This window comes from Oryzias latipes, chromosome 4 (assembly GCF_002234675.1).
Source record: "Oryzias latipes chromosome 4, ASM223467v1".
NCBI classification, from domain to species: domain Eukaryota; kingdom Metazoa; phylum Chordata; class Actinopteri; order Beloniformes; family Adrianichthyidae; genus Oryzias; species Oryzias latipes.
In genome coordinates, this window is record NC_019862.2 from 5055479 (window position 1) to 5077160 (window position 21682).

At 43.5% G+C, this 21682-nt stretch overlaps 1 protein-coding gene across 1 annotated transcript; it reads right to left on the reverse strand.

The window, feature by feature from the left end:
• Positions 1–1640: 1640 nt before the first annotated feature.
• Positions 1641–4768, reverse strand: barhl2 (BarH like homeobox 2). Its single transcript, XM_023954033.1, has 3 exons — positions 3809–4768; positions 2931–3156; positions 1641–2182 (listed from the first exon to the last, which is right to left on the reverse strand). Exons 1-3 carry the CDS (start codon positions 4353–4355, stop codon positions 1870–1872), a joined length of 1086 nt encoding a protein of 361 aa, XP_023809801.1. The 5' UTR covers positions 4356–4768; the 3' UTR covers positions 1641–1869.
• Positions 4769–21682: the final 16914 nt, after the last annotated feature.

Genomic DNA, 21682 nt, shown 5'->3' on the forward strand with positions numbered 1-21682 from the left:
AGATATCCCACCATTACATTGGTTATGAGGGGGGAGAAAGGCAATTAAAGAGCCCAACAAGGTTCCTTGAGGCAAGGAGAAGAAGAAAACGAGCCTCTAAAGCCCATCTGTTCTGGCTAACATGCGCCCATGTCGAAGAAAGGCCTAATCCTCTTTATTCAAGTCCGCTGCCCTTTTTGCCACCATGGAATGCGTTCCCAACAATTTCCTCAATTCTCCAAAATCCCATTAATAATAATAATAATTATTGAGATTATTATTATATTCATATTAAAATGTTTTCGCTCGTTTTTAAAAGTGAATAAATATGTACATTTATTCAATGTCTGTGCACGTGCACTAAATTTGCTCAATGAAAACAGTCAAGAAAATAAAGCTACTTTCTTTTTTTTTTTTTTTAAATGAGCCACCAGGTAACGAGGTGTTGGCACCTTATTAATTCAGAGCTTTGGCGCCAGCCTGTTATTAATGATTTGGAAGGAGAGGCGCTCAGCCGCAGAAGCGCCCTCCCCTCCGCTCCCTCCCACCCGCAGAGCGCAATAAATAAATAATGGCGCAGAAATCATGCATATGAACAACGATGCAATGGCTCTGTGGCACAGTAATGGCCAAAAGCTGCGGGGTCAATATGGCAACCTAATATTTTTTGGGATATGTAGGCCAACGCTGCTTTCAGCGTCGCGGCTTCCAAGGCCCTGACGTCCAGGATGATGAAAGAGCTTTTTTGTGTCTTTACCACATTGCGCTAAATTACATGCGCAAATGACAGCACAAAACCATCTCTTTCATTTAAAAAAATGAAAACATTGTTTTAAACTTTCCTTCTGTGCGTTTGGATAACGGGATGAGTAAAAGATCTCAAATCCGAAGCTGCTCTCTGCAGGTCAGCATTCTGTCTTTAGCATTTCTAAAGTTATTTTGGACAAAAAAGAGAATCAAAATAATTTGCACAAAGATCCAATCTGCCGCAACATTTAAATGAAATATTTCACTGACGCACAAACTGAAGGTACCGCACAACTTTTTTCACCAACGGTTAATACTCATTAAGAATGAGCAGATTATCAGCAATTTAACACCCCATCCACACACGCACGCACACACACGCGCGCGTGTTTCCCCCAGTCCTGACCGCTCCACGCTGAGAAATTCAGCCTCATTGTCTGTTGCGCTCCCAGGGAACAGCTGCTGAGCCCGGGCCGCATTCCCAGCGTGCCCGGCTCACCCCGCGCCACCGATCAGCTGCTGCGCATCCATATGCATGTGCGCTGCGGACATTCAGGGTGCAGGCAGGGGAAAGTTGCCTCCAGTTGCCATCACTAATTCTGAGCTGACCACTTGCTGCAGGAACCAACCAGTTTACTCAATTTTTAAAGTGACTATCCAGAGTTTAAAAAAAAAATAAAATAAACTTGAGGTAGGAGGGATGGCAAATTAATCTGCGCGCAACTTTGTGGGGATTTAAAATTCTAATTGAAGAGTTGCAATAAAACAAAGGAAATGCTCCAAAACAGGAGCGCTGTTGTTTGGCAGAAGTTTGCGTAATTTTGTGCCTGGTGAAACATTATAGTTTTACATAAAAGCATGCAGTTTTAGTTAGTATTATTACTTCTTTATTCATTCACTTCTTCTCCATCTAATAAACTTTATAAGTTTATTTGCTAATGTTAGGTGTATTTGTACAAAATACAAACAAACAATCAGACAGGAGCAGTCCGCGCGCTTCGCGTGGAACCGGGCACAGAGTCTGAGTTTCGGCTGCTGGGGCCCAAATTAAATACCTCCACAGTTGCGTCTGTAAAATAGCTTTAAGTGTGTCTCTGCGGCACAGGCCCGCGGTGGTGGAACAGCGTCCGAAGTTTTGTGCATCTATCGCGGGTGCGGCGTGCCAGGCATGGGGTTGGACAGGGGGTTTAGCGCCGGTTGCCCCCCCGGGCCGAGTCCGTGAATGAGCACCCTGGGCACGAGAGGTCTCTGGAGGGTGGGGTGTGGCGCTGATGGAGTCCGGTACATGCTGCTGTACATGGCCGCGGCCGCAGCGGCCGCCGTGGTTCCGTCCACGGTGCCGAGGAGGCTCGGGTGGTAGAAGTAGGGCGAGGGGAACATTCTCTGTAAGGCCGAATAGTTTCCTGCCTCAGCCAGGAGCTCCAAACCCACCGCCGTCTGCCGCTTCCACTTCGTCCTGGAAATCAGATCAAAACACAGCGAATGAATAATTTATTCACTTTGCGCTCGTGCTGGGTCCCTAAACGCCACCTTAATTGGGATGCAGAGACCTAATTATTGCAGCCAGGATATATAGTTAAGGGTTCATTTGGCTAAAAAATAAGAAAGAATAACACATCTCATCCAAATATTATAATTATTTGTATCAGAAAATCGCCAAACATTTTTTAAGGAAACAGCACAGATTATTATTAAAGGGGTTCCAACCAACTAAATAAGAATGAACTTTTTATAGATAAAAAAATAGCTAAAAATAAAAAAATAAAAGAAATATTTTATCATGCAAAATTTTTGAATATATATATATATATATATATATATATTCAAAAATATGTTAATTATGACCAGGCAATAAAAAAAGACCCTGCTGCTTATTTTTAAAGATATCGGTCCCCCACAACATTATATGCAGAATAACCCAATAAATCAAACAAAATTATGAAGATAATTGTGTAGAAATAAATATCAGGACACATAAAGAAAAAAAAAGCGAGTTCTTTTTCTGTAAAGTCTTGTGGGCCCTCATGGGAATGAATAACAGGTAAGAGTCTGGCATAGAATGGCCAAAATTCCAGCAAAGACCATTTTCAGTGCAGTAACCCCTTCCCCCACCCCCCACACATACATCTGTTTATATACACACACAAAAACACGCGTTATAATTGCTCCTCTGTTTTTGCCATGAACTGCGCACAGCTGCTCACCGTCTGTTCTGGTACCAGGTCTTGACTTGTGTGTCGGTCAGGTTGAGAGCCGCTGCCAGGTCCATGCGGTCCTGCACGCTGAGGTATTTCTGCCGCTCGAAGCTCCTCTCCAGCTGGTTGAGCTGGTGGTCCGTGAAGGCCGTCCGGGCTTTGCGCGGTTTTTTCGTGCGCACCGGCGGACTGTCTCTGCTGCTGGAGATCTCCCGGTCACCTTCTTCTTTGGTGCCTGAGTGGAGACAGTGGAGGAGGAGTTGATGTTTAAAAAAAATCACGCAAAAAACTATAACTATTTGTGTACACTCTGTATCCAGTTTTTTGATTGTGTTTCTGATTGTGCCAAACTTTCGCCAACAACTCCCTTCGAGCGCGAGCGCGCGCGCACTGGCATTGGAAGGGCAGAGTTTGTCACTAAAGTTTTTCTCTTTCCTTCAGAAAACGAGACATCAGTAAATCAATCCGTCTCTATTTGCAGCCGGTTTCAGAGCACAGTGATCCCCCCTCCAGGAAGAACAATAATCTCTCTAATTGACCCACCAGGGAGGCCCCACGCACGGGGAGAATCACCAGGCTTACATCTGTTTTCACATCCATTGCACAAATACAGCGTACTAAAACAAAGAACCTAAAACTATTATTATTATTATTATTATTATTATTATTATTATTATTATTATTATTATTATTACAATGTAAAGTATTAGTAATACTGTTTTAATTTTAAAGTTGATGCTGTTGTTCGTACTATTAAAATATTTGTTTATACGGTTTTCTTTTTCTGGCTGTAGTTGTTTACCTTTACTTCCTCTAAAAGTTTTAAAGGAATGCTAATGAGAATTGATCTCCGTCTCTTCAGAAGTATTATGGGATGTTCCTCTCACCGTTGCATTTCATTTCGCTGGGGATTTCGTCCCGTTTTTCCAATTTGCTTCTGTTTTCATCTTGTTCCAGCTTGGGCCTGAAGACGTCCGGAGCCGTGGCACTTTCCGCTTTGGGGGTGTGATGAGGTGAGGATACTGTGGTGCTGTAAGGTGCGCAGGCTGCCAGCGGTTTACTGTCGCCCAGAATGTCTTTGATTAGAAAGGAGGAGGTTGCAGTCCTCGGGGCGCAGCCGGCCCCGGCGTGCTGCGGCTGCTGCTGCGGCGACAGCGGCAGGCTTTGCGGCTGGTGATGGTGGTGATGCTGAAGGCTGTCCTGGACCAGATGCGCATCGGAGGCGTGCTCCATGGTGACGGAGATGGGGGACGAGGGGCCAGTTCCCACGGTGTCTATCTCCGAGCATGGCGACGGGGTTGCCTGGCTCCTGAAATCCGCTGTCCTGCTGTCGCTGAGGCGGAAATCTCCGTTCATGAGCACGGGGTTACCAGAGTTTGAGGCGCTGGATAAAATCGTGTCTATCCCAAAACTCGACCCGCTGGATGCTTCCATGTTAAGAAAGAACTGCTGAAGCCTTCATAACAACAGCAGGACCAGTCTTCCTCCACTGACAGGAAAGATCAGAAGAAAATCAGGAAAATGAACTCTGAAGAGTGAAGAAAAAATAAAAAATAAAACATAAAAAAGAGTTGAGGAATAAACCCAGGTCAGGCAAAAATCCAGGGCTGTAGCTCCAACATTCAGGGAAAGAGCGGAAAAGCAAAGGCGCGCCTGTGTATCCTCGTCCCTTTTTGTGTTTGGATGTTGAACTTTGAGTTAAAAGTTGAGGCGTATTCAGAGATATACATGGGGCTGACTCCTCGACATCAGGCTCCCCCCTTTTTCTTCCTTTCTTTTTTTTGGGCTGCTAATCGCTCCGGTGTTGCTCTACAACCACTTCCTATGCTGACGTCACGGGCCACGGCGGGGGGAATTAATATTTTCTCCTTTATAATAAATACCCGACGCCTTTTTCCTCTCTCTCCCACCTCCGCATCCGCCCACCCACCTCTCAGCCGCGCTGCCATTGGCTTGCATCCTCACCGACTCCGCCAGGCAGCCAATCAGGGAGTTGCTTCTTTATCATCAAGCCGCGAGTTTGGAAGCTGCAGCGTTTTTTTGGTTTTATTTTTTAATGGAAAAGGGAAAACAATACTTTTGCTTCATGTTAGGCCACGCTGGAAAATATAGACGGAGTCCGGAGCGGAGCAGACAGCAGCGTGGATGCAGGAGTTTAATATCTTTTAAGAAAATAAAAGCAGAGCCTCAACAGTGTTCTTTAAAAGTGTAACTAAAAAGGCAACAAGTCATGAGTGGCAGTTCCAGGAGCATGGTAGGAAAATGAATAAGGCTTTTTCTTCATTCCGTTAATAAAATCCTTTAGTTAAGGTTTTAAATTGTTCAGAATTGTTTGGACAAACAAAGACAAATGAAGCAGGTCAGGTTTGTGGGAATGACCACCCGCCGTCTCATCTGATCCATCTTCACGCAAACATCCGGAAAGTCGGCACGTTGCGGGAGCGAGGAGGACTGCCTGTCACTGCAGCGCATCCTGTTAACAACCATGTCAGCCTCATTAGTAAAGTAATTATGAGGTGCTAATGAGCGTTCAAAGGTAGAAGAAATTCAGCACTTTTTGGCATTCAACGAAGACGTGAAGGATGACGCGGAGGTAAGTGCGCGCGAGGCTGCACGAGGCGGCGCGGACCTGCGGATGAGCGGACACTTCCTGAGTGAAAGCAGCAGCATTTCTCCTCTAAAGTTTAATCTGGATGTGCATCCCAGAGTATTTCAATTTTTTTTAAAAAGGAGGGAATAGGAAGAATATATGAAAAAAAGAAAAAAAATATGATATAAACCGTCTGACCTCATTCCGAATGTTTGTTTTCTCCTGCAGAAGTGAAGCTGCTAAAAGGAAACTGAAGGGAGGAAAAAAAAGCTGTACAGGTTTGTTCAATTTTATTTATTTTCCGGCAAATATATATATATATATATATATATATATATATATATATATATATATATATATATATATATATATATAGTATATAGACTGAATATTTTCTTTTATTGTTTTTGAACAACGAACGAACGAGAATTTTTTACAAAATATGATGTTTTATTAAATACTTCCTTGATCTGTTGGCCTTGCAATATTTTATATTTTAAATGTTCATGTTGGTCAAACATTTTTTCGAATATCGTTAAAGTTGTTGCGAAATTCGATTTAAATAAAAAAACGTTTTGGCAGCTGGTTTTCTTCTATATTTTTTCTTGAATTTAAAGCTGCGTAGTGAAAACCAGGTTTTCTCGTGGACGGTGAAGGCGCGTGGCTCTCCTGCATGTCATGCTTGTAGAGTTTGAGCGCGAGGCGGCGACAAAGCGAGGCCGCGCGGCGCAGTGGATGCGTTCAAGAGTACACCGAGGCCTCGGCCGCGTCCCTCCCCGCATTCCGCGTGGATCCTGCACATTGAAAAAACTCACGCGGAGCCTTATTATAAAAACGACTCAACTGATCAGATCAAAGTGATGCCTGCACGCGTCAATCTAAGCGCGCGCCGCTCATACAGCTGCGCATCGATCATCTGATCAGGTTCAGCGCGCCACGGGAGAGAATTTAGAACTACCAGTTGGGTCTCATTGGTTTCAGCTGCACGCTCAGTGATGGGACGATGCAACTGCGGATGCGCGCGTGAGCGACGCACGGCGACCTCTGTGGGCCGCGCAGTTTCAGCGTTTACGCAGAGACACCCCCGCATTTAGACTGTCTGTCACCGAGAGGAGGGAGGACGGCGGAACGAGGTGCAGGATAGTGGACAAAAGTTTTACACAACCCATCTAGAAAAAGGCAGTAGCCCGATAACCTAAGAAAAAAAACAACATTTAAAGAAAAATCACTAACAGGGTAAATATATAGTAATCATGGTCACAGATTCTTCAAAAATCTTGACAATATTTTTTATTTATATAAATTCTTATATATCCATTTTAAAACGTTTTATTTCTAGTTATGCTGTGATGTTAAAAGACGTCTAAAGTTAAAAAAATTGAATAACAATTAAATAATTTATATTTCAAAACAGCCACATAGTAACAATAATACTAATAATAATCATCATTAAATGAAAGTTATAGATATATATTGTTTAATAATATTCCAAAAAAATAGTAAAATTACAGCCACAGCAGCATTAGCTTATAGGAGGCGGCTGACCTCCTCAAAGACGCTTTAGCAGATGGTTTGTGGGTTCACTGTAGTAGGGGGTCATATTGATTAAGAGCTGGAAATGAACATGGAGTCTAATGGTATGTAAGGAGCCAGAGGACCACAGATCAAAATGGGATTTTGTCAAAGTAAGGACTGAATAAGAAGCTGAAGGTGTTTTCTGCTATTTAAAAGCAAAACTCTTCACCTTCTGACTGAAATTTGACTCTGTGATTCCTGAATATTTATTTTCCAGGAAAATTTTAGGAGGTCTCATTTGACCAGATTTTTGCAGAATTTTGTCTGACAACCTGTTTCCTATAAAACAGGAAGACTCTAAGAATGCCTCAGTGTCTGATTTTGTTGTCCACATTTAAAATGTTTGTGCTTCATCTCTTTAACATCCTCTGTTCCTTCTGTCCAGGGCTTGCATGTACATGCACACCTCCAGCCGCACATCCTCCTGTGCTGTAAAAAGTGCAGCAGCTGGATTTGACTCACATTGACCCTTTTTTACTGATGTCGCCGCAGTTGCAGCAACAGTTGCCTCAACTCTGACCTCCCAGCATGCCAACAGTTGCTCTCAAAATGACAAACTTTTGTTTTGACGTTAATATGGATGGAGCGAGCAGGCATTTGAGAAATGCCTCAGTTTATTTCTGAATTTATCCAATTAAAAGCAAAGGTTGAAACCATGCTTCCCTTCAGAAAACCCACCGTATCTGTTTGGTTTACTTAAAAATAGAAAAATAAACAAAATATTGATTGATGTTTGTTCACGATTTTTCAGATATGTACTTGATAGTAGCATAAGCTAGATAAAAGCAAGTTTTTGTGTACATTTCACCGGGACAGTTGCCACTTCAGAAAGATTGTTGCATAAAAGCAAATGAGTTGATACACCATTCCAGCTGCCATGGGGACTTTTATGCCATGTATTGGTTTTATTAAGAGTTTGAGCTATCAGAAGTCACTCTAAGGCCTTCTCCTCCGCCATTTTTTTTCCATCTTTACGTGTTGGTGGGGGGGGGGGGGGGGGGCAAATTTCCATGCAGAATTACATCCTGTTGGAATTAAAGGTGCTCTGACATTTAAGATGGACACATTGTATATTATTCTGTGTCTACATGTCATAGAGTAATGAAACATGTGACACTCAGGTTCAGCGTGAAGTGCATGCAATTCCAAATGTGATATAACTGAGGGGGATTGGGGGAGCTGCCATTTTTCCTCCTGTTGAGAAAAAGAAAATGCTGTTTTCTTTAAAAAAAAGGAATTGCTGACACGTTCAAGGAAAGCTCGTGTTTTCCTCCTCTGTCTGTCAGAGGGACACAATCAGCAGCGCTCACATTGATCTGAGCACGCCCCAAACACAGGCTGGCCCCGACAAGGTTGTTTTAATAGTCGTGGGCTCTGTACAATTACTTAATTACCAAAGCTGTCAGTCAGAGCAGGGGCGCTGCTGACTCTATCCATGGCTGCGAGCGGCGTTCCACTGCCAGCCTCCCCGAGTGATTGATCCGTGCTGATGGCGCCGCAAAAATAATTACGAGTTAGCTCCTGACGTGTGATCCCAAACAACGTTCACGCTTCACAAAGGTAATCCGGGGGGGATCAGGAGGGGTCAGTGCCATTTCCTATAACCTGAAGTCCGAGTAAAGGGGTGAAAACTGCAGAAGGAGGAAAGAGGAGAGGGGGGAGGTGGAGGCCCCAGAGCCCCCAGGGCCAGAAACAGCAGCAGATTGATGGTGTCCAGCATGGGACAGGGGAGAAAATTCACAGACGCGTTAAACTGATTGGCTTCTCAACATTTAAGGACAGAAATGAGAGGGAGGAAGTTCAAAGAGAAAGGTTGAAAGGTTTTATCCATTAGAAGTCAAGAAAAGAGATGAAGTCACAGGAAAACTTTCATTTTTGTTCACCTTTATTGACAATCTTGGTTTGCTAATATGTCATTCCTGCTTTTGCCTTTCAGATTATGATGCATCGCAGACTCCATGACAACTGACAGCTAGAAGAAGCTCAAAGTCCTCTGTGTGGAAGAGACTCTTTACATATTCATGGCAAAAGCATTAACCTTCATTAAGCATCTCTCTGGTCTCCACAGAGGTGCAGCATCGCGAGAGCTGCTGCTTTTGTACCGCTTATTGCTGCTCTTTCACCGCCTGACAGCGTTCACTCGCTGCATCACAAACAAACAAACAAAACAGCACATGCAGAGAACACGAGCAACACAGCCTACTACTGATATCAAGCAAGTAAACAAAAGCACATCTGATGTTTGCACCCGAAGGTGGCGTCCCGGTCCCCCCTGTGCTGCTTGCATGATGTCACTAATGAAGGCGGCGCTGAATAATGAAACACAACGCTGCATTTTTCAGCAGAAAGAATAAAAGGTGAGATCATCAGCAAGAAAGAGGGGAAAAGAGTGAAAGAAAGCAAGCGATGATTAAATGATCAAAAGCTGGCAGAGCGAGTGTCTGTGTCACTGCGAGGCACACTCATCTACCCACAAGTGAAAGTTAGGTTTCAAGCACAGTGTAATTATAGCCAGCCATGTCAGTTTGACATTAATGCAGCCAGCAGAAATTCTCTAATTGGCCTCAGAGGAGAAAGTGAACCAGAAAATATATTAACATTTTAAAAAAGCATATTTTGCCTAATCCTTTCACTTTCCAACAATATTTGAAGACTAAAATGCCCCAGGCATGAGAATTTAAATGAGCAATTTTGTTTTTGAAGGAAACGGCCAATGAGACAGAAAATAGACTAAAGGGAAATCATTAGTGTATGAGAGATCCTGACAGGCTCGCCTTGCTGACTGGCTGGCCTGTCACTAGGAGTCTGTGTTCTTCAGCTCCACGCTATGAGCTAAGCTGATAACATGAAAAGACCCATAAACGTGCAGCCAGAAGTCAAAGCCTATTATCTGGAAATTCTAATGCAGGGGCAAGGATGAGGCGGGGGAAAAAAACCGAGAGAGGGAGGCATCGCTCTCTCTGTCTGCTGTAGGGGTAAAGCTGGCCGGAGCGGGAGAACTTCTAATAGGCACTGTTATCTGACACAAACGCTTGGCAGAGCTGCTGCCAGAAAATGCTGCAGTAAATCAGAACATCAGTCCAAAAACGAAGGGGAAATAAAAACATGGACGGCAACAAACTGCTTAAAGTTAGGCACAGACACAATGTCACTCGAGCCCAGGCTGATGTGACATGACTGTATCAGAGAAACACAGCTAAGTGCAGTCAGGACATGTTAGCCCAGTCCCCTGGTGATGAAGCAGCTGAGGCTAGCATCGCCCCTGGCGAGGGACTGCAGGGCAAACCGCTCGGGCTGGAGAGCCTTGCCCTTTTGAAACAAAAGAGAGAGGAATGGCCAGGGGAAGCCAGCCGGCCGGCCTCAGCAAGAGGGGGCAGGTTTATTTCCTGCAGCATCGGAGGGAAAAAAGAATGATGGAGAAGAAGGAGAGAAAGTGAGAACAACAGCAGATCTCAGAGTCTGCATCTGTGCGACAACAAAGGGCATGTGATATTTTCCAGCCTGCTGGTCAAAGGTTTCTGCTGGCACCCCTCCTCCTCCTCCTTTCATTCTTCTCCCAGTCACACAGAGATGCAAAGTGTGGGGATTTCACTCCTTTTTTTGTACCTTCCATTAGTCTGTTACGCTGAACACAGCAGCCTAATCAGGCTCTTTGATAAACATTTGACACAAGGCAGTGGGCTTCTGTTTCTGCTGCTTACAGCCCAGGGCAAGAGATTCCGACAAGCAAATCTTCATCCACAGTTTTCTCTATTTTAACTCAACCTGTCAAAATGTGTGCCAGTCATCGTGACAAGAAGATGGGGGAAATCAAAGCCTCTCTCATCTTAAAGGAACACAGATGTGCAGAGGGCTACAAGTTTAGTGGGGATTACAATGGCGCATCCATGATGAACAGATCAGGAGTCAGAAATGACATTTCCTGGATTGTATCAACACCAAGTGACATGATCTCCAATCAACACACACCTCCTGCAGGACTGGCACATCAGCCCTAACCCGCCCCCTTCCCAACCGTCATCGGCAACAAACACCGAAACCAGAGCAAACTGCAAAATGCTAAACCATTTGACCCTGCAGCTCAGGGAGCGGAGCAGCCTCTCTGCCTGAGGAGGAAGCAGGCTCAGGTCACCAGGTCAGTTCCTCCTTTGCAGAGCCTGCAGCGTGGTCAGACCAGTGGAGGCATGGAGGGACCGAACATGGCTGAGAGCTGTGAGGGCCTAGCAGCAGATCTCCCATTAGCCCCTCAACGAGGAGCAAGCGCAAAGTCTCATTATCTGTTCATTAACTCCTGTAATTAAGGCGGAGAGGCTGTTAAAGCTCCGCCCTCCTGGTTCCAGTCTGCTGTACTGCATGGAGTGCAAATAACCAGCCTATCCAGCATTCTGGAGGCGCTTAGAATAAACTGTATGACCTCTGGCTATGCGGTGGCCTTCAGATCCAAACCCCTTCTTGACTAATTCATGCTCTGAACTGCATCTCCCCTCAATCCTTTGATTCCTTTCAATCAGTTTGAAGGAGTGTAAACAATGGGGGCTGTGAATATGATGGGGAACTAAATCTACCGATGCTCAATTAGGGAGCGGCCCCGTAGCCTCCTCCAGCCCTGGGAGACAAGAGCTATAATTAGAAGGGGGCAGTAAACTGGCAGACGTTATTGATGATCTGCTGCTGACACCTCCCTTGTGTTAGCATTAGCATTTTCCCTGAGCAGAGTGTTAGGAGAGGCTGGTCTCTCAGAGTCCACGTCAGCGGGGGGGGTGAGCTGCCAGGAGGAGGAGAGCAGCGCCACAGAGATACCCAGCCCCACTGCCGGCCCTTCATGGCGCTCGTCCACCTGATGGGAACACGGAGACGCGGCTGTTCTCCTCCTCATCAATACAGCCGGCCTCTTTGTCAGTAATTTGCAATAAGTGTCCGCGCCACATCTTAGGGGAGCTGGAAATCATTACTGGCTGAGGCCCTGCTCCGCTACTAATTGGATGCGTTGGGCCTTATCAACTGAGGATTTTCCGAGACCTTTGACAGATACCAATTCGAAAATCATTGTTCAGTTGTCAATTTAAGAGACTGTTAAAAGAGCTTTTTTTAATTTTAATTGGAACTTCCTCCTTCCTTTCCAGTGAGCTGTGAGGATTAAAAATGAGCCCAGGGCGTGTGGAAATCTGTGTGTGCGCTGTAGTCCAGCAGAGGAGCTGGAGGAGAGGGGAAGTATGCAGGTTAAATTGACAGCTAAGACTGCTGACCAGCATACAAATGAGCCAGGCATGCATGCTTTTTAGTTTGCAGGACTCTCACGTCTTTATCGGGACTTCATCGTAAGCATCAGATGCGTTGGAATCTGAGCTGCAAAGATCCTCATTAAGCAAATTTAAAAAAAACAAAAAAAAACATTCGCTCAAGATGTTTGTCGGGTCAGCAAGCCGGGCCATCATCGATCACCCCGATAAACCGAGCCAACATATTCATGCGGCCCGCTCCCCGGACGACCCTGAACCCAAACAGTCTGCTGGGGCTTTAACAAGGCCTCAGGAGGAAAGCCTGAAGGAGCTCATATGTGTAAACGTGTATCTGTTTGAGACAGCGACAGGACCGTCCAAGAGCCCACGGGCTAGAGGGGGGTGGGGGTGGGGGGCAGCCAGACAATGAAAGCAAACAGAACGGTTTTGACACCAGTAATCATCTACGAGGCCAGTAATGCTGTTAAAGTCATCCGGCTCAAACAAAGGCTCTCGGAAAACTCGCCGGGATTTGAACCCCCTCCAACTGTATCTGGTGACGCCAACATGTTTGTCATCGGATAATAAACCTGATTGATGTTTCTGCCACACACTGAATCAGTCCCAACTGAAGAGCTGCAGAGTTTACAGGGTAATAAGTGTGTAATTAAGGACCAGACGAGAGAGAAATTGACAAGGTATAAAACAATTGTTTCCCCCTGGTTTCTCGTGCATTTTTTCACGAGCATGTGTCTGGGAGCCGGCGTGCTGTTTGCCGGCTGCTTTACTCGCTGTCAGAAAGGATTTGGAGACGGGGAGCCATCTAAGCATGCATACGAGAGCGTTCATTTGACCTCATTATACATCAATAAAGAAGGAAGCCGGTGGTTTACTAAACATCACCATGCTGCCCGAGCTTCACGTCACTGTGTGCCGGAGCAAAATTCAAAAAAAAAAAAAAAGGAAGACAATTTCCGAAATGTCTGGAGAGCAAAAAGAGAAGGTTGTGAGAGGGAGGGGGGGCTGACTAGCCAGAAGGGATTCTGACAAGCACAAGAGGGGGGAAAGCAGATATGCAGAGCCCTGTTTAAGAGCAGAGCAAGTGATGAAAAAGATTTATGCTTTTAATTAATGGCAATTAAACCATGGCTGTTGGGCTGGCCCATGGCAATTGTTCTGAGTAAAAAGGAGGCCGAGCTGGTGACAAGCATTTGAATCCACTAAGTTCCACCAAGGGAGCTGACACTGCAGGCATCAAACCTAAACTAAATCAATAAAAGAATTAAACATTTATAAATTGCATTTTGACAAGCATCAGATATCGCTAAGCTTTGATATTATGAATTCCTCCGGGGTGATGCAAACAAGGAGAGGCGCACTTAGAGATCCAAACAATCAAAGGGTCTGATTAGCATGTGCTGTCAGATGCAGCAGTGCTATTAATTACTACAAATTAATGTGACTCGCTCCACCTCTGCTGATTGGAGTGATAATGGAGCTGGGCTCTGTGCGGGGAACATATGCAACCCTGCCAAACATAATAAGGACATAAAACCTACTCCTCTTCGGAGACCTAAACGGCTTGTTGCTCGATTTGGTTTGCAGCTAGCATGCACGTTCATGCATGAAATGCTCCAGCATTGCTTCTTTCACATCCTGCTTCTTATTTGGGATTATTATGTGTCCCCTTGTATTTGTGAGATGCAAGAAAGTAGCAGCTAAACTGAGTAATATGTGTTGAGACAAATGCAGGCGTGACAGTGTTGAGAAAAAAAAAAAGAACCAAAAAAAAGAAAAACAGGAGTGGAGGGGGGAGTTGTGCATGTATGTGTGTGTGGGGGGGCAGCTCCAACATCCTGTCACTTAAATCACTGCCCATGTCTGCACATCACAACTCCAGAAAGGCATCCAGCATCGCCATGACGTGGAGCTGCCGAGAGCCAACAGACTCCCTAAATGAGACTGAAAGCAATAATTACTACCCCCACCCCCCACCCCCCTTCCACACACACACAAAAACACCACCACCATTTGCTAAATAGTTTACCACCATTCAGAATGCCGGTGCTGCTTCACACCCGCTTCTCCGTCCTTAATATCAGCCATCGTTTTTGGGCTGCTCTTCACACCAACCTCATTTGCTCCGCACTTTATGTATTATTCATTAATATTCAATGCATTTTCAGAGTGATTTGCAAATTCTTTCAGTATACTTAAGTTTACACACATAATACAAAATGTAGGGTTTTATGTTTCTCCACAATCGCTGTGAGGGAAATACATTTTACAGAAGTTTGCAATGTAAATTTAATGGCACAGATAAATGAACGCTCTGCCTTGTGAACATTCATTTGTGGAAATAATTTGAATAAGTGTAGACAGTAAATGCTCGCTAAAGCATTTGAGTGGAGACGCGTAGATACATCTTCATTTCTGCTTGTCAGGTGAGGGTTTTACGCTGCAGCTGCCTCGGAGCAGCAGCTGGCCTGCACGCCTTCGCCCTTGTTAGTGCTACCTTAAAGAGTGGCCTTCCCGAACTCATTCTCATGATGAATTTGCCCCACAGACAGCAGGAAGGCCCACTCTGATTGTGACAGCAGTTTCACATTAGCCACCGTTTGTGCTCCGTGAGGTAAAACTGGGACTCTCGGGGTCACAACTACTTCTTCACACTATAAGATAACCCCTCCCCATTACTGCTGAGGAATGGAGTCCACACACTTCAGAGCAGCCTGACCTGTTAGCCTCATTTGTTATCATCACTTCCTGGTTGCGTAGTACTACTTTTTCTGTGAGGGGGAAGCGGGGAGGCACCAGGAAAACAAAGGAACCTGTTGAAGATGTTTGGAACTTATCTTGAAATATAGACTCACAATGCCAAATAATCAATATCCCAGCTTTACAAAGCTTTTTTTAGACATTGGTTGCGGCTCTAAGTACTTTTCAGAAAACCCAGTTCCACCTACACCTCTGCACTTGATAAAATCACTCATGAACACATAGTCAGAATGGAAACATGTCAAATATAGCACAAATTAAAGGAACAAAGTAAAAAATGGTTGACATGCAAAGTGTGATTCATTTAAGTTTCAAATAAGTTCTTACGAGACACTGGAGGATGCAATAAAGAATATTAAAATACACTTTACTAAGATGAACCTAAGCTTGTTTTATTTGGATGTGGAAAAACAACAGTGGGCTGAACTTTAGGAAACTAAAATGTGAATGGATTTGACATTCATTCTAGTTTATTGGTTTGTTTGGTCACATATTTCATTTACACTTGATGATCTTGAATAAATCCAAGAATCTGGAAAACGTCACTGTTCAGTAGCAGGAATTTCTCTCTGAGTCACACTGGTGGAAGTTTTGGCTAAAGAGGTTCTGGATCCATTTTAGGTCAGTGAATCAGATCAAATCAACTATTGTATCCCACAAATTACGATATGAATGGAATCATTGTTAAAATGAATCATTGCACCCCTATTTTTAAGTTCCTGATAATCAACCAGAAATTAACCCGGAGATGCTTTCCAACGTGCAAGACTTGGAGCATGATTTAAACACTGGAAGACTTCGATGTCTTCCAATTTTCTATTACTGAACTGAAATTAAATAAAGGGTGGCTGATTTAGTTCCTGAGCTCTTCTGGGATTCTCTCTGTAACAATATCATCTCTCTGAAGGGTAATAATAATTGTGTCTCCACTCCATCTCTTAGAAACTTTGCAATTGTTTTTGAAGCATACAGAAATCCAGTTTAAAAGAAAGTCTCCACATCTCTGCAACATTCTTAAAATAAAAAGCCTCCTGTATCAGAACAATGAAGAGATGTTTTTTAACACAAGATTGCACAACAGTGTTTTTTTGTTGTTGTTATAAGGCTGTTCCTGAACGTCTCATCGTATCTCACAGTGGACCTTTCCTTTGTCGGCCTGTTGTTAGTCTCCTAACACACGTTCCAGTGTTTGTGTCCTTACTGACCCCAACTGCTCACTGAGGATGACCCCCCCCCCAACCCCCCCAATTCCACAACTGGGGCCACCTTTTATCCTCATCAATGAGATTACAAAAAAACTCTGTGTATTCTGTGCATCACATTAAAAAAAAACGCTTAGATTATTCTGGTTTATTGGATTGATCTGGACTAAACTAGAACATACTTAAATTTATTACAAAATGGAAGTGTGATCATCAGCATTGATTTAATTATTTTCCTGCCCCCTTTCAAACATCCTCAGTTGTGAATTGCCGCTTTATAAATAAGTGGGATGAACAGAGTGAAGAGCATGATTAGTAACTTCCATTTGTGCTGTTAATGCTCCATACTTAGATGCAGTTAGACCTTATTATGATAATTTGATAATTTGACAGAATGGCTGCAGGCGGGATTAGAAAAGAAGTCGGTTTTCAAATGTTTTTGTGGTTCTTAGAAACTAATGCATGCGTTTATTGATTTCTCACCTCCTAAATCTAACCTTCTTAAGTTGTCACAGTTTGGTTGGAGGGGAGGGGGCAGCCACGGTTTGCAACAAAACGCCCTGGACCCGAGTTGAGGGATGCGCTTGCAGTTATCAGCAAGCACTTCCTCAAAACTCCTCTCTTCTTTTTCAGCCGCAGCTTCAGTGTCACATTTTACGGATGTAGAATTAAAGATGCGCAGAGGGAGGAGCGGGTGGAGGAGAACCTGAGAGACAGATTAATGCCTCGCCGGTGCTTCAGCGTATCAGGACAGGGATTACTGCTGTAACAGCTGTGCCCGCGAGTCCCCTGACTGAGAAGAATTACAAGTATTATCACCTACATCATTAAAGTAGGGCTCATGGACGTGGAATGGTTTCAATCAATTCATCCCAAGATAACACGGAGCCAGCTGGACCCCCTGCGTGAGAACTTGACTTAATTGGCCAATAAGTGTTGGGGAAGAGTGCGTGCTATTTGATCAAATTATGGGGGCGCTGGCGAAAGGGGATTACATTGTTCGGCTGAAAGCCGACAGAAGATGCGGCGGCTCGGAGCTGCTGTTAGCATAAGGCTGTCCGTGGCTAAGTGTGAGGGCAGTGAAAAATGGTGGCCCACTTGGCACCAGGAAAAGAGAGGAGGAAAGCAGTAACCAGGTCAGCCTTTTGCTTGGGGAAATATGCTCGTTCATCATCCCCCCCTTGGCCTCATTTCTGCCTGCTGATACTTGTAAACTAATAAGTTCCTTGTGCTATTTAGTTGGGATCATTAGGCTACAAATTCACTCTCTGCTGCTGCATTCATGTGGCAATCAGCTGATCCAGAAAAGATGTAATGAACTCCACAAACCAACACGGTGTAATTGGTACAAAACCGCTGCATTTATCTGTTTAGAAAATCAGTGTTGATGCTCAGAGAGCCGAACAACATGTTGAACCAAAGATTACGCTGATTATTCAAATGTTTAATTAGTATTTATGTGTACGGATGGGCTCTTGTGGCCATGCACAACCATAACAAATGCTCAGTAACCATAAGAAGCAGCCCCCGAAAACTGGAGAGATAGCAGGAATTTCAATGAGTCTAAATGGCAGTGCTGAAATTACCTCTTTGCAATATTCATGGGTGAAAAGGCTTGTCTGAGAGGCGTTTTCATTAGCATTATTCCTGAGCAGAGGACGATTTAGTCATCAGTGGCCCAGAAAGCTGCAGCTGTAATCCAGAGGCGGGGAGGAACTCACCTCTGCTGGACACCGGTTACAGAAATGAGCATGACGCTTTACAGTAAAGGTTCATGAAATGCTGTAAAAAAGATCTGAATAGGAATGACCAGCAGTTAATAAGGGAGTTTGCTCCACTTTCAGGCCAGTTTCAATAAGTACATTTGACAAAAGAAAACGTAATGATTGGAAAAAAACAAACAAACAAAGAATTATGGTCAACCATCACCGAGAGATCAGTTTTCTTCATTTAATGAATTATTATTTATGCTAAATCAATAAAATAAATGGAGAGTAACTAAGGAAGAAAAACAATATTTAGCTAATTATGATAAGAAATCTTTTTTTAAACAATTGCTCTCACACCAATTCTTGGTATATTCATGTTGGGATGTACCAATTTTTGGGGTTATTACATTTTTTGGGTTAGAGTGAGTTTATTTTAACCTGATTTATGTTTTTTTCCCCTAATTTATTTTTCATTCCTGATTTAACCCTTGTGCTATCTTAGATGACCCCCCCCCCCCCACACACATTGATGTGTTCTCCCTACCATGACATAGGTGGAAAGATTTCATGTAATCCATGGACACCAGTGAAGATCACAAATCATTGAAGAAAAAAGGTTCAGAGCACTGTCTAGTGGGTCTAGATGACCCAATTCCCAACGTTAAAGTGCCTAGGATAGCACAAGGGTTAAATTAACCCAGAAAAAAGGTTTCACGTTTTTTTTAAAGTTTTTGGTGTAAAAGGTCTCCTTTAACTGAGCTTAAAAAGCTGAAAAAACTAGATGAACAGGGAAAGCAACAAACAATTCAACCCTAAACGGGACAAGAATGTGATGTGAAACCAATAATAATAATAATAACAAACAGTAGTCCTAGAGGCAGAGGCAAATATTTGGGTCTGACCACTTGATATTAAATAGTTTAAGGTATTTTTTATTTAATTATCAAACAGTCTATCTGTGTTTTTAAGTCATCTTCTTTTATTTTTAAGTTGTTGTTTTATTCTTGTAAGCCTGACTCTGGAGCTACCAAAGAAAAGAGAAAACGTACTTGTTTTTAACATCTACAAAGGGAAATACATTCTAACTAAAAACAAACTGCTTTTCTCAAACCTCCAAAAAAGTAATAAATATCTACAGACTCCTTTTTTCCCTATATATTTACCCAGCTTTTACCTGGTGATGTGCAATGACTCCTGACTGACTTTTTGATTTGTTCCTCAGTCCTTGAGAACATCATTTTACACACTGCTGTTCCTGATTGAGACCTGGAACATCCACACAGGAGGTGGACCAAAAGAGGAGGGGCTTCACTTGATGGTGTGCTTTTATTGTAAGGAAAAGGTTCCGTCTCTGGAGCGTTCCTCCAGATGATTCCTGGCCACAGAGCTTGTTTGTCACCGCCGCTAAAGTGCACCGCACATTAATTCTTCTTTCTGCTGTGGAGTAAATCTGGAAAAATGAGTGGTCCCTCCGGGAGACTAAATACTGGACAGAATTAGACTCTGTCGCCCCTCCCCTTTATAATGTCATTAATATCGAGGCAATTAAGAGAGTTTTTAACCTCCCACCTCTTATCGTTATTAATGAACAGGCGGATGGAACAAAAACCCACCCGAGATGAGGCTGGTAATTATCTTTTGCATCAGCCTTTGAAGCAGGATTGGAATTAAGGCTCAGTGGATGAATTCTTGGGTTTGTTTGCAGGCAAAGCCAGAGGGAGACCATGTGCTTTCATTTAATCACATGATTTCATACATGGGTGGGGGGGGGGCTGGTTTTTACTGTCACTGGGCTCATCCTAAAACACACACAGCACCCCCGCCTCCACTACTAAACTGCCAGAATGGTCATTAGTATCACACACTCCCTGTGAAAAAAGGTCCTGTATGATCAGGGTAATTAAAAGAGGATGAAGACGGAGCGCCTGCAGTTCTTGTATTTCGATGCGCTCATTATGGTTTCCTCATCGCGGTAATTATGTAAGTGATGGTGCGGCTCAGCCAGTGTTAACAAGTTCCCAACACATTGACATTATAAAGCACCCAAGGTCATTTTCACACAACCGGAGAGGAAAAGAAGCGGCGCTCTTCAGCTGTGATTCATGCTGAAGAGCTGAGAAGGTGAAGCAACAAAAAAAAAAAGTTAAGGGGCAGGTTCCTCTGCTCCGGCCCCTCCTGCTGCCCCCACAGCACGGCCGAAGGTCAGGGGTCACTGTCACTGTGAAACCACTTCTGCAAACAACTCATTAGGAAGTTGGCACTTTCACCGCAGACAGCACTCTGGGGACAGGGGTCACGCTGGTACCTGCTCCACGCCCCGTTTGTTTAGAGGCCTCACAGGGGCCGCTTCACGGTTCCCGCTTCATGTTTAAACAACTACTGACGTTTGTTCGCCACTTGTTAACTTGTTCATCAAAGATGGCTTAACAGCATATTTTATGACAACCTGACCAATTAAACAACAACAACAACATAAAAATGGATCAAATAAAATCCTTTTATAGTTGGTGAAAGCTAAAACAAGATGGCAATTGGAGAACTTCAGCACACATCCGGGTCGGCACTCTGCATAGAAAAAAATTGTGTGATCTTTAACAAGTCCTTGGACCAACTGAGCTGTCAAACAGATAAACAGCACTTTGTCTCGCTGAGAACAATCTGCAAATGAGCTGGAAATAACTGACTATCATTCTACTTTCCCTTTTTTTTTTAATTATTGTGTCTTTAACAAAAGGACAGAGAACCTTCAGAAAGCCCCCTCCCATACCGGCTCATTTGGCTAATGCCCGTGTTTGAAATATAGCTGTCTTTCAGCAGTCATGGCAATTACTGGTGAAACGGTGAGAGACTGAGGTCAGAGCCTGACGTCTTTATTGCAGTTGTCTCGGAGCGCAGGAGCCACGGCTGAGGCGGGAAGGCCAGGCTTGATGGTGAATAAATCTGTCTGTCTGAAGGTCAACAGAAGTGAAGAGGTTTCCCGACCCGATGACCTGCAGGTTCAACTTGACAACTCTATCTATATCCATGACAATCGCACAGCTGACAGATGGGAAAAAAATGAAGCAGCAGACTCTGGAGATGACCCGAAAGGTAGTTTCAATGAGGATAATTGTGTGGTAAATGTCAGTTGGAGTACTGACTTTGTGGTGTTTATTGTGGTTAAGGTTTTACTTTACGAGGCATTATATATTTTAAAGTACAAATTCATAATTATGAGTTACGATTTCATTACAATACATAAGGATGTAATACCCCTCTAACATTGTGAAGCAGCTTTGCAGTGCAATTTAACTTATGTATTAAAGTAAGCCAGTTTGTATGTTTATATATAATATTAAAATGTGTAACTTTATAGAAGAATACAGAATTTTCAACTTTTTGTACTCTAAAGTAATTTGCCTTTTTTTAAATTAACCTTGTTATGTGAAGCTAACATTTTGCTAGTTCACAATTTCCTGTATTCTCTTCAAACAAAGACACTTATTTTTTAAATGTTTTAAATTTTTTCGTTTTCTTGCACATTGAAATGTTCCTGCTGCATGTTTCTGTGTATCTTGTGCATCATTTATCTCTTTTAAGCTACTGTAAGTGGAAAGCTTTACGCTGAAACACAGCCAGTGCAGACAGATCTTTCTAAGCGTTGGCACATCTTTTCGTTTCTTGTGAGTGATTGCAGGCGTTTGCATAG